At 38.5% G+C, this 13682-nt stretch overlaps 1 protein-coding gene across 1 annotated transcript in view; it reads right to left on the minus strand.

The window, feature by feature from the left end:
* MAST4 (microtubule associated serine/threonine kinase family member 4) overlaps window positions 1-13682 on the minus strand; it is a 557439-nt gene that overhangs the window by 379755 nt on the left and 164002 nt on the right. Inside the window, 1 exon segment of the mRNA XM_032849379.1 lies at window positions 10990-11114. Within this exon segment, the coding sequence (XP_032705270.1) occupies window positions 10990-11114 (125 nt within the window).

The raw sequence follows: 13682 nt of genomic DNA on the forward strand, positions 1-13682 counted from the left end.
TATGGCTGACTGTGTGTGGTGGGGGGTGCTTCTGGATCTTGGCTATTGTAAATAATGTGGCTATAAGCATATGGATATGGGTGGAATGGTATCTTTCAGAATTAGTGTTTTCATTTTCTTTGGATAAACAGCCAGTAGTGGAATTGCTAGATCATATGGTATTTCGATTACTAATTTTTGGAGGAACTTCCATACCATTTTCCAGAGTGGTTGCACCAATTTATATTCCCACCCACAGCACATGAGGTCTCCTTTTTCTCCACATTCTTATCAACACTCTATTACCTTCTTGAATTACCTTTTTGACTTTAGCCATTCTGTCAGATGTGAGGTGATCTCCCTGTAGTTTTGATTTGCATTTCCCCGATGTTGAGTGATGATCTTGAGCACATTTTCATGTGTCTGTTGGCCATATGTGCATCTCCTTTGGAAAAATGCCTATTCAGGTCCCCCACCCATTTTTAATCACAGTATTTGTATTGGTTTCATTTTTGTGTTGTTTTGGTTTGGTTTGGTTTGATTTGGGAGTTTTTTGGTGTTAAGCTCTTAAGTATTTTGGGTATTAATCCTTTATCGGATCAATCATTTGCCAGTATCTTTTCTCATTCAAAAGGTTGCTTTTTTGTTTTGTTGATGGTTTCCTTCATTGTATAAAAGCTTTTTATTTTGATGTAGTCCTAAAGGTTTATTTTTGCTTTTCTTTCCTTTGCCTCAGTAGACATAGCTAGAAAACTGTTGCTACAGCCGATGTCAAAGACATTACTCCTTTTATTCTCTTCTGGAATTCTTATGGTTTGGGGTCTCACATTTAGGTCTTTAACACATTTTGAGTTTATTTTGTGTATGGTGTAAGAAAGTTTGATCCAGTTTCATTCTTTGGCATGTAGCTGTCCAGTTTTCCCAGCACCATTTGTTAAGGAGACTGTCCTTTCCCCCATTATATATTCTTCCCTCTTTTGTCTTAGATTAACTGACCAAAGTAGCATGGGTTTACTTCCAGGCTTTCTATTCTGTTCCATTCATCTATGTGTTTCAGTTGTGTGCTGGTACCACACAATTTTGATTACTACAGTTTTGTAGTGTATCTGGAAATCTGGAACCCTGACACCTCCAGCTTTGTTCTTCCTTCTCAAGACTGCTTTGGTTATTTGGGGTGTTTGGTGATTCCATATGGATGTTAGTATAATTTGTTCTAGTTCCGTTAAAGAAAAAAAAAAGTGTTGGTATTTTGAGAGGATTGCATTGAATCTGCAGATTGCTTTGGGGAGTACAGACATTTTACCAATATTAATTCTTCCAATCCATGAAATAGCTTTCTAATTTTTTATGTTTCTTCAATTTCTTTCATCAATGCCTTATAGTTTTTACCTCTTTGGTTGTGTTTATTCCTAGGTATTTCATTATTCTTGGTGCAACTATGAATGATATTGTTTTTTGTTTTTGTTTTTTTTTTTAAGATTTTATTTATTGATTTGACAGAGAGAGATCACAAGTAGACAGAGAGGCAGGCAGAGAGAGAGAGAGAGAGAGAGAGAGAGAGAAGCAGGCTCCCTGCCGAGCAGAGAGCCCGATGTGGGACTCGATCCCAGGACCCCGAGATCACGACCTGAGCCGAAGGCAGCGGCTTAACCCACTGAGCCACCCAGGCGCCCCGAATGATATTGTTTTAATTCCCCTTTCTGCAACTTTGTTATTAGGATATTAAAATGCTACCAACATCTGGGTATTAATTTTATATTCTGCAACTTTACCGAATTCATTTATTTCTTCTAACAGTTTCTTGGTGGATTCTTTAGAGTTTTCTAGGTATAATATCATGTCATCTGCAGATAGCGACAGTTTAACTTCTTCCTTAGCAATGTGGATGACTCTTTTCTTTTCCTGTCTGATTGTTGTAGCTAGGACTTCTAGCACTATGCTGAAAAGAAGTGGTGAGAGTGGACATCCTTATCTTGTTCTTGCCCTTATAGAAAAAACTCTCAAGTTTTTCACCATTGAGTATGATGTTAACTGTGGACTTTTCATATATGGCCTTTATTATGTTGAAGTATGTTCCCTCTAAACCCAATCTGATGGAAGCTTTTTTTTTTTTTTTGAATTGTGTCAAATGCTTCTTCTGCATCTGTTAAGATGATGATATAATTTTTATCCTTTATTTTGTTGATGTGATGCATCATGGTGATTGATTTGGGAATAGTCAACCACCCTTGTTTCCCAAGAATTCAGGAATTAATCCTTTTAATGTATTGCTGAATGTGGTTTGCTTTTCTTTTTCTTTTTTTTTGAGAGTTTTTACGTCTATGTTCATCAGGAATAATGGCCTATAGTTTTCTTTTTCTTGGTGTCTTTGCCTAGTTTTGGTATCAGGGTAATGCTGGCCTTGTAGAATGTGTTTGGAAGCTTTCACTCTATTTTTTCCTCATATAGGTTTTAATACTAATTGTAAAATAGGAACTCAATTAATAGTCAATTAACTAATAAACATAATGAGATATACACTGATTCGGAATCCAATGCTAGATTGACACTTCATGCCAATGAAATAAATGAACTCTCACCAATACTATTCATTCCACTAACCACGAAAGTTTAAGTCTAGAAAAATACAGTAGGGAAAAAAAAAAAAAGAAAAATACAGTAGGAAAAGCATCAAAACATGCAGGCTTTTCCAGAACCACAAAACACAAAAGTTTCTTAAGCCTATTAAGTACAATGATAATTTTTCATTTTTTTCCCAGGAAAGGAAATGTTCCAACCCCATGTCCTCCCTCTCACAAACCACCTTCTAATTACTACAGGCTTGTTGTTTTTTCAGGGTGACAGAATTCTTTTGACAATGAGGCAGCAAATAATCAAGTGCTCAGGTTTTGCCAGGGGAGCAAAGGGACATGCTGTGTCAGACCAGGAGTCCATAACAGTGGCACCGTCCACGGTGCATCAAGGGATCCTGCCATGATGGCAGCCAAAACTGCTTCACCGCCTTTATGTGGATTACTTCCCAAGACACAGAGGTCAATCAAATCATTGAGAGCCTGGCAATTCAACTAGTCTGAGCTCCAGGAAGCCAAATGAAGGAGCCTCAGAAAACCCAAAGTTCTTTTAATTAAGATCTCCTAAACGTTTATTAGTAAACAACCATCATCTAAGCACTAAATACATATCAGGCAGTGCCCCTAGTGCTAAAAATACTGTAGGGGCTCAGACAGCTGAGGGGCCACGACCTGGCATTCCCTGGGTCAACTCATACTGCTTGGTGAACAGGTGAACCAGCTTCTAAACAGGTACACCACCTGGGTAAGAGGGTAATAAATGAAACCAAAGCTTTAAAATATATACAAACTGATATATACATATATATATATGGTATTACTACCGTTAATTAATTTAAATCCCCTCTATGATGATAAGAAATTAAAATAGGGCACACATATCTACTCTTTAAATCCCCCAAGATATTTCTGGTCACTATTCATTCCACTGATAATCAAATGCCTTTGATAACATCCAGTCCCTAACATCCAGTGCATTCAGGCATCCCCCCCTCAGATAGCCGCTTTGGCAGGTAACCCATCCTTCCCAGGAAGAACAACACAGAAGGAAGGTAAGGACTGTTTTCTAATCTTTTCAAATGTCAGGAAGAGAAAACTGAGAGGGGAAGTTTTAGGTGACGAATCCAGCTGCAATTTCATTTTAGGGGAAAAACCTACCCCCCCGCCACCCGCCACCTGCCCTCACCTGCCAGATCCGTAGTATTTCAGTCATTAACACAAAGAATCACAATGAACTCAGTGTATTTTTTTCTACTAATTATTCTCATGGCATACAAGCATGTTCTGAGTAAGGAGGCACAGAGGCAGGAGTTGGGATTATGACAAGGATTTTATAGTTTGATTTTCACCTGATCTTTGATTTACAGACTCATGTTAAACCAGCGGCTCTGTGGATGGACCCAGGTGAACCTATAATGAGATTTATCTTCATGGATTAGGCCTGACCTATAATAATCTGCTCAGGGCTCCCTATGGCTATTTCAGCACTGAGTTATGAAAATTCCTCCCTTCACTATAAACAGAACCTAGCTCACAGGGTAATAACTGGGAGACATATTATTCCTGGAGTACAAGCACTCTTGAGACTCTGATTATAATGTCCACAGCTGAAGGCACTATTTCACAATTGAGATTACTACTTTCCAGATGAAAAAAATTCTGAACTACAGAATAATGCCTTCAGCTACATATACTGTAATCACACTCGGGAGTTCTTATGTCCCAAGATCAACACAGGTTACCAACAGTTGGTAAGGGAAGCTGATTTAGGGAATGGAAGGAAGAAGTTTGCAGGAAGAAGCTTAGATAACCCTAACTTCCTATTTGCTTTATTCAGAGGCTTAGGAGTAAGAGTTCAACACGTCCAATAACCTTATTAACGTCACTAAAAATCTAACAAATTTAAGAGAATGATTATTTCATGTAGTAAACTAGCAAAGTTGTTTTTTTGTTCTATTGTTCTTTTTTTTTTTTTTTTTAAGAAGACAATATTGACTACTGGCCATGGTGTAGTGAGATGCACTTTCTCAATATATAAATATATAAATCTGAACAGTGTTCATAGAAGCAATATTTAGCAGAAGTACAGAGACCTTCCAAAGTGATCATACCCTTTGTCACAGTGATTCCACTCCAAGAAGTTACCCTAAAAACAGAGGTGAACAAAGAGTTATAAAAGCCTGCTCATCACCATTATCTGCAATAGGAACAACTAAATAACCTAAAATGAAATAACCTAAAAACTGAAACTAAATAACCTAAACGGAGAAATTTTGAGAAATCCATGGAATGGAATATGATGCAATCTTTAAACTGAGTCACGACGGCTAAAGAGAATGCAAACTCATAGTTGTATTCTACAGCTTTTGTTAAGCAATTTATCTAAGGGCATTCAAATTGTTCCTGCATCAATATTTAACAGATACTCTCTCAGAGTTAACTAATTGGACTTCAGCTCAGGTTTTTGTTTTTGAGCTATAAGGCTAATGAAGTATTGATATAATATTAAATGACTGCAAATAAAGTCTGTGCCCTAAATAAATGCTGACATTATGCCAGTGCATTCTGAATGAATTAAAAAGGAAAAATGCACTTTTGCATACGTTTAGTGAATTTTCCCTGACTCTTCATCATGCATTTGTGCAAATGGAAAAGATGAATATTCATCAAGGCTCTTTGAATTTATTACAGTTAAAATAGTTTGGTCTTAATATTTATAGTACATCATGAAACATAATTTTTTCATTAAAAAAATGGATACTATGTCAAAAGAGGGCCACTGAAGAAACATGAAATTACACCATTGAACCTAATATTAAAAGTTGAAAAACATTATTTAAAAGCACTTCCCCCCTTCAAAAATATTAGCTATTCTAGAAAGTATCTTCCAGTGTGTCAGGTAATATTGAGTCAAAATGAGGAAGCAAGAAATAAGCTGGTTTACCATCACACAGGAAGGACAGAAAGATTACACTACTGCTCTTAGCAGGTGATCTGAGAGAATGGGCTCATTTCCCTCCCTTCTAATAACACCACATCCACTAAGCCTGACAACCCCGCGGAAGCACTGTTCTGATAAACACCAGGTACACCACACCAGCATTTCCTAGGAAACAAGCAACGGGCAAAGGACTGCCCATGAGATGGTTCATGGGATCCTCACAAAACTTTATGAGGTTACTACAACCATTACCCCCTCTTCATAGATGAATAAACCAAGGCTTACACAGCTCCTAAGTGCTAGAGAGTGGAGCTGATCTCTTAATCGGTTTGCTCCCCAATCCCAATGCCCTTTTTCCAACTTAACCACGATAGTTTAACTCTGGAATATCGTTTCCACGGTGAATTGGTCTCTGGCTTGAAAATTAGCTTCTCGATTAGGCTAAACCTAAAACGTTAACCACAGATTAAAAATTAAGCCAACAAAAATAAACAGGAGTCCACTCTAGGGCCCTAAAAGTGTATAGATAGGAAATAACATTTGTTTATGCATTCATCAAGTCTCCGATGGGCAGTTACTCTGTGTCACCACTACTCTAGGCCTTGGGAAGACAGCTGGGGAAATAGGAAAAATCCCTCTACTGTAATGAATTTTTCATGACAATGTCTAATAAATATGTAACACAATAATAAACTAAATGGTTGTATACTAGAAGAGGATGAAGCTCTGGAGAAGAGTGGGGAGTGTGGCCTGCAGTGTGGGGAGCAGTTTCAAACAAGATGGTCAAGGAGGACCTCAACAAGAAAAAACAGGATAGGGTAAGGTCCACACACCATGCAGATGAAGCTCATGATTCAAATCAAAGAGAAAGTTGGAGAAAAACACTGTCAACTGGTTTTCACTGTGTTTCTACCATCTGTCCATGACTCCAAAGCACAAAAGAAGGGAGGATTTTACATGATGGCCACATACACTGTTTTTAAACTTTAATCATCGAGGCTTACCACCTTATTTTCCTACAGAAAAATAAGTTACCATGGGTCCTGCTTTTGTCTCTTGAAATTTCCATCTTTCTTGCCAGAAAGCAGCATCTGTATAAATCCCCCTGCTTCTGACAACTCTGACTTCTTTGATAAACTACCCATGTGTGTGGGGAGGGACAGAAAGATGGAAGGAGCAAATGGAGAAATGAGTTTTCCCCTCTTCAGATTAATGTATATGAAGTATACATCTGACACTTCATCAGCACTCCCGGCTGGTGTCCCAGCAGGCGGATACTGGCTGAGCATGGATTCTGCCAGCTACCAGGCTACTTAGGATGAATTGGCAACATGCCATTTATCTGAAATGCCCAACGTGTCTGGAAGAGGGAGCACAACGACATTTAGCACTGCCAAGGAAAACTAGATACTTCAGGCTAGGAATTAATCTCCTCCTTGAGAAAGTAGTTAGCATTACCCTCAAGCTCGCCTATGGCATTTAAATCACTATAGGTCATGCAGTTACTAAAATTCCTACCTAGCAAGCCACGAGGCCTTCATCTATATCTTACTAACATATGGATACCTCTCAGGTGGAGAGGTGTAGTTTTCTGAAATGTTTGTTGGTGTGTTGAACAGGAAATGCTGTTTTATCGAGTGTAATGCTGTCATGTGGACATTTTGATTTCTGTTTTTCCAATTTTTCCATACATGAAGACACATACTACTTCAACTTAGTTCTTCAGTGAGCCAACAGAACATTTAAGACAATGTGACCACATCATGACTGCTTACAAGCATATTCATTGAATATCCTTGAAGGTGGACAGGGATCCTCTCTTCACTATTTTGTCATTGTATTTTTTGAGCGGCCGATGTGGAACTACACAAGATTTGGTCCATTACACAGACTTCATGGCTAATTACGAATTTAAGATACACACAGAACAAAAACAAAGAGGTTTTAGATGGATAGTCTTATTAGGCCACCCATTACGGCACAGAGAATCGCATCATCACTCTCACCTTGCAAGCAGAGTCATCTTTCACTTTGTAGGAATAATTATTAATCGTAATTAATTATTATTAATAATAATTATTATTATTCATTCCATCAACAATATTTATTGAATGCTTCCTATGTGCAAGGAGTTGTGCCAGGAACAGTGAGGAGTACAAATCAGAGGAGACAGGAATTCTGCCCTCAAGGAGCTTGCCGTCTAGCAGGAAAAGTGACTTAAAGTTCTAAGACAGGGCAGTGGAGTTGAGAATAGTGGCCTGGAGAAAGGGTCAGAGTGAAGCACTTTCCACAGTTCAGGGCACCATGTGACACATCACTTGTTTAAAGGGAAAAGGAAAAAAGGAGAAGTTCTAATAAGTGGGCATTTCCATCTCTCAACCAACATTTTCTCACTATAGAGATAGTTAATTGCAATCAGTAAGGTAATTTAGATGTAATCCAATCTAAGAAATATGAAACAGATTAATGGTCTGCGAGGGGTACCAAAAGCAGAAAAAGTCATTAGCCTGAACTGGGCGATATCCTGAAATGAGCGGTATGGCCCAGAAAGCTGGGCAGCTAGCAGAACAACAAGGAAATCAAGATGGCGCTCTGCCTATCAGCTTTCCTCCACCTGTTACTGCTCTTATTAGGACAAAATGTGGGGCGGGGCAGGAGAAGACTTGGTCAAACAGTCTGCAAATAGTTTTCCTTCGACTAGCATCAGGAAGTAATGAAGTCTCTGAAGGAAAGACAATGAGTTAAACCTTCACCGTCAAGTCAAAGATTAACTGCAGTCTGGCTTTCATACTCAAGCTTACCCAAAATATGTTACTAACAGAAGTAGTAATATTGCTAACAACTGAGGCTTGCTATGTGCCAGGTACTATTTTAAGCTTGCTGCCTATGGGATTTTAGCACTTTCTCTAGTTCTGCTCTCAAGCAAACAGTATAAAAACTCACAGGACTGATAAGCTAATAATTAAATGACTCTTCAGTAAGAATTTCATCGGACATATTTTGAGGAGTACTCTTTTGTGTTTTCTATTAATAGTTCTCTTTATCTTTTTAACTTATTCCCAATTATCTTAGGTCACCTGACATGTGTTTTACCAATGAATGAATCAATTTCTGTTTCTGAGTATGGGACTGCCAGTATTAGATGAGATATATTCCTTTTAACAGTATTGTTTTATTCAGAATAATTTATTTGCCAAGCAACACATAGGACTGCTATCTGAGTGTGAAGAGTAATTCTTCAGTGACCCAAAAAGCACCTCTCTTTAAAAAGTAATAATAATAATAATAATAATAATAATAATTGTGAGGCATTTCCCTCTTTTCTTTTTTTTTTTTTAAGATTTTATTTATTTATTTATCTGACAGAGATCACAAGTAGGCAGAGAGGCAGGCAGAGAGAGAGAGGAGGAAGCAAGGTCCCTGCAGAGCAGAGAGCCCGATGTGGGGCTCAATCCCAGGACCCTGGGATCATGACCCGAGCCGAAGGCAGAGGCTTTAACCCACTGAGCCACCCAGGCGCCCCTCCCTCTTTTCTTAAAAAGTAAATGCTTTCAGTAAAATTAGCTTTCAATAAAATTCCCCAAGAAGAAAAAGTAACACTGAATTTGGTAATGGGATGACGGCAAGTGGTAACTACCATCATTTTAACTGTACCTTGAAATACAAGTCATAAAATTTTCAAGAGAGGAAAACAATGAACTTCAGTTCAAAGACCATAGTCAATTTTAAAGTCAAAATATTCTGAAACTTTTTTAGGAATAATTTTTCACTATCTTCACAATCTTTATTAATCTAGAAGTAAAATCAGAAGATTCCAAAATTGATTTCCAGGAACTGCTTAAATACTTCTTTTCATCTTGCAGGCGCGGTAAGTTGATAAAATAGGAGAAACTAAATGATTTGCCCAAGTTTATACAGCTACCTAGTGGCAAAAGTAAGACTTTTGTCAGAAATCTGACTTAAATCAAATCTTAAGTCAGAGATCTGACGTAAATCAAATCTCTCTGCATTATTGAATGATTCTCAAATATCTAACTTATTACTAATGCATAAAATTATAAGGCACCATAATGCACTAATATATTATTTGCATCTCCATCAGTAAAAGATATTTAAAAATCTATTCCCAAAATATACAACCCTACCACCAAAAATTAACTTGTAGAGACCTCTAGGCCGTGCCAAAGGTTGAAGGAGAGAAGGAACAGACCCAGAAGAAAACAAAATTCTAGGAAGCATCGTGGTTGAAAATAAAGATCAACACTGGAAGAAATGAACAAGGAATGCAAGAGGCCAAGCTGCAAACAAATATGCAAACATGGATGCCATGGGCCAACAGGTAAATGTGCAGAGAGCCCTGAGGTGGGAGTAACAGTTTCAATTACCACAAAAAAGAAGGGTCAAGACCAAAATCATCAATGGATAGGCAATCTAGGGGAAATTTTTGATGAGAAAAAATACGTTCTCATGGCCTGAAATTTACCTTCCCACAGAATGCTTACTGATGGCAAGATTAAAAGTCTAATTCCAGTGGAGACATCAATACCATGACTATGTGTGTGTGTGTGGCGGGGCAGGGGGTAGAATTAACAACACAGTGAGGGGCAGATGGACATGATGGGCCTGCAGAAGGTAAGCCCTGAAAGGACACATCACCACCCATGCCCTATTCTGGCCTGGAATGCAAAATTTGAACCTCACCAAGAGGAAACATCAGACACGTCAGGCACGTGTAATATGAGAAACATCTCATTCTTTAAAATTGGGAGGGAGAAGATAGTCTTCAAAAATGTCTACATCATAAAAGGCAAAGGAAGGCTGTAGAAAAAATCCAGATTAATGAAGACAAAATAGATATGACAATTAAATGCAATATATGACCCTATACTGAATCTGACACTGGAGGAGAAATGCTACACAAGACACGATTAAGCCAGTTGATAAAAATGAAATACAGAATGGCTCGAGTCACCATAAATTTACCAGTGTTCCTAACTGTGATAACAAAAGGACATGAGAGACACAGCTTACTCTCAAATAGTTGAAGCAATTATCTGAGTGTGTGTACACAGATATGTATAATACCTATGTATATACCTACCTCAGCGTATATCCAAGGAGAGAGATAAAGCAAATTTGGCAAGAAATTAATAGCTGGATCAATATGTTCTATGTATTTTTCATATTCTTCCAACTTTTTCGTAAAGCTGACATTATTTTCAAATGAAGTATTTACGAAAAAAAGCTCAGAGATATTTTCATTTCTTTGGAGGGAGGAGAGGTAACAGTGGAGGTGTCAGAAACACTACAGATTAGATTGGGGGTGTGGAGAAGACTTGGAAAAAACTAGCACACTCCGTGCAAAAATGTCACATTGCTTAATGCTAAATGTGGTTACGTTCAAACCTAGTTAAACTCAATAAACTGAAAATAGTCCCTATGGTGGTGGGGAGAGGACACCGCATCGATGCACCGCGGACCCCAGCAGAGGACACTCACCAGGCTGGCGGTGAGCAACGGTGCCGACTGGCCCAGGGCCTGGCTGCGCATGCGCACGAGGTTGGACGTCTCCGCAGAGGCTGGCCAGGCCTGCCCGGCTACAGGGTTTGGAAGGAGGTACCTCCCTGTTGGGGTGAAAGAGAAGACAGGATAAGTGGCAGGCAGAATATCACCATTTCTGTGACGACCACATGTCCCTTCTTGGCCATCCTTCTATACCGCTTCTATGATTCTCCTTTTATTTATTCATCGGAACCAGAGGAATATTGTTTTAATTAAGTCAGGGGATCCAGTCCCAAGTTCTGACCCTGATTTCCCACATTAACCCAAGGAAGCCTCTCCAGCTCCAGCATGGGCAGCTTTCAGCAAGGGCAGGATACAGCATCTTGTGACCTCTGCCTCTCCCACAGGAACTTGCAGAGCATACAGAGCATACACACAAAGCACCCTCAGCATCACAGAAGTAAGTCTGCACTTACAAATGCACTTTTTAAATATCTAATACGAAAAATGATCTCAGGATCAATGAGAAAAGAGTTGACAGAGTAGAGCTCATGACCAACCAAAGGAAGAACTAGAATTCTCTCAAGGTGAAATGGAGCTGGTGCTTCATTCTTGAAGCTTCCCTCTCTGAAGAACTGGTGGTCATCCAATCAGGCCCACAGGACACACATAGTATCTATTCGCATATGTCAGTGACATCGATGTCAGACTAGGTTCACTGAGCAAGTTATATCAACCCTGAAATCTAATATAGGTCTATGTCTTTAACAGTCAAACAGGTGAACCAATTCACATTACGTTACTTCCTCAGCACAAGGACTAAACTAGATACCAACACATAGGAAATAAGGTTCCTTGACTTCAGGGAGTTAGGATGGACGTGAATATTCATGCAGTAATGGAGCTCAGCTCAAGTAGAAAACGTCTGATTTTTCTGTTTCGCATGAATACTAGCACAATGACTAGCCATAGTAGGTGCTCTTTAAGTATCCCATGAATGATTAAAGAACAAGTGGGAGCTTCTTTTCCCAAAAGACACATTGGCAAAGAGAAAAGATGGCAGGCAACCCACAGAACCTCATCCAAGGTTTTGGGGGGGGGGGGTTCCAGCCAGATATCAATCAGAAACATGAGGGACTGCAGCACATGTGGCTGGGTGCCCTGCAGCAGAAGCAACATCTGGATTTCCTCCAACAGACCTGTTCCTTGTAAAAGAGCCTCACTCTCTTACTTCAGGCAACAAGCTTATCCCACTGTTTAATAACTGTTGCCATAGATTAACTGATTTACTAGCAGTGTACATGGTAACCACTGGCACTACCAAAGAACAGGAGTGAACTAATGCTCCCATCACAGTCCACATGACAAGGTCTAATGCTTTCATCCCAGTGCTCTCAGAAGTTTATATTTTAATTGCAAAGCACACAATTTCTTACTTTGCCAAATTGCTGTTTTGCTATATTATAGAGTGAAAGCACACACTCTACAGAAAACAAGATTTGCTTTTGAGATCTTCCCCTTGCCTCGGTGACAAATGGGGAAGGAAGTTAGCCAACCTTTCCGTGCCTTGGTTTTTCCATCACTAAAATGGGGAGAATGGGACTGTGTAAATTGTTGAGGAGATTAAAGAATTTTCTAAGTAAAGCACTGAGTAAACCTTAGATACTTAGCCCTAAGAGTAGTAAAAATGGTAAGTGTCTTTTTCTCTTGGGTTTGGTTCCTTTTTATTCATAAGCAGGAAGTGTAAACATATATATAAAGGAAAAAAGTCACCTATAATCACACCAGGGAAAACCACTATCAACATTTCAGTGATTTTCTACCAGGCTTTCTTTCTCTTACCTCTGTTTGCTTGCAAAAATGGAATCATACTGATTTTTGTTACCTGCTCTCCCCAACCCCACATAATAGATAACCTTTTCCAAACAAATATGTATAGAAAATGCCAATTAATTGAAGCATAAACTCTATCACTGAAAATTCAAATATAATTATCCTCTGTGATTCTGGCCACCACCTCAAAAACATTCAGCTCTATTTTTATGCAGGAAAGGTGACAGAATTGGAAGTCGAGAATTTTTTTTTTCTTGCCTTTTTAAAAATATGAACTAAAATCTGGACTAAGAGGGCCTTTGGGCAATCCACTCCCTTTAGATCCAAAAGCAGGACATTAATAAAGAAGGACAGGAAAACTATAGACTGCATTTAAGAAAACTAAAATCAGTATTACATGAATAAATGATTTAATATAGAAATATCTTTGAAGGACATCATTTGTTAAAAATATACCGATCTCCATAATCAGAATCCATAGATTTTTTTTTCTTTTGACCCCCTCTATTTCATTTCCTAATATTTTATGTTCATATTTCAGAAAGAAGCCTGAGAGAAGGTACAGAGGCTATGTGATATAAAGGTTTACATCATGGAGAAAATCAACTTTGGCCTCACCACTGTTTTGCCCCAGAATTTTCATTTTAAAGAAAACCAAGGGTATATACAAAAACAGTTGAAGAATTTAATGTAGCAATGGAAAAATTTAGAAGGCAAACATTTCAGTTAACTGGATAATTCTATATATCAGTCCTTTTTTTCCTTTTAGGAGAAAGTAATTCTTAGACTCTCTCCCTATGACCCTCCCTGATGTGAAAAAATAGGTATCTATTTCTTTATCCCTAGTATCAGGTACA

Source organism: Lontra canadensis, unplaced genomic scaffold (assembly GCF_010015895.1).
Source record: "Lontra canadensis isolate GAN:19392208 unplaced genomic scaffold, GSC_riverotter_1.0 scaffold4, whole genome shotgun sequence".
Taxonomy (NCBI): domain Eukaryota; kingdom Metazoa; phylum Chordata; class Mammalia; order Carnivora; family Mustelidae; genus Lontra; species Lontra canadensis.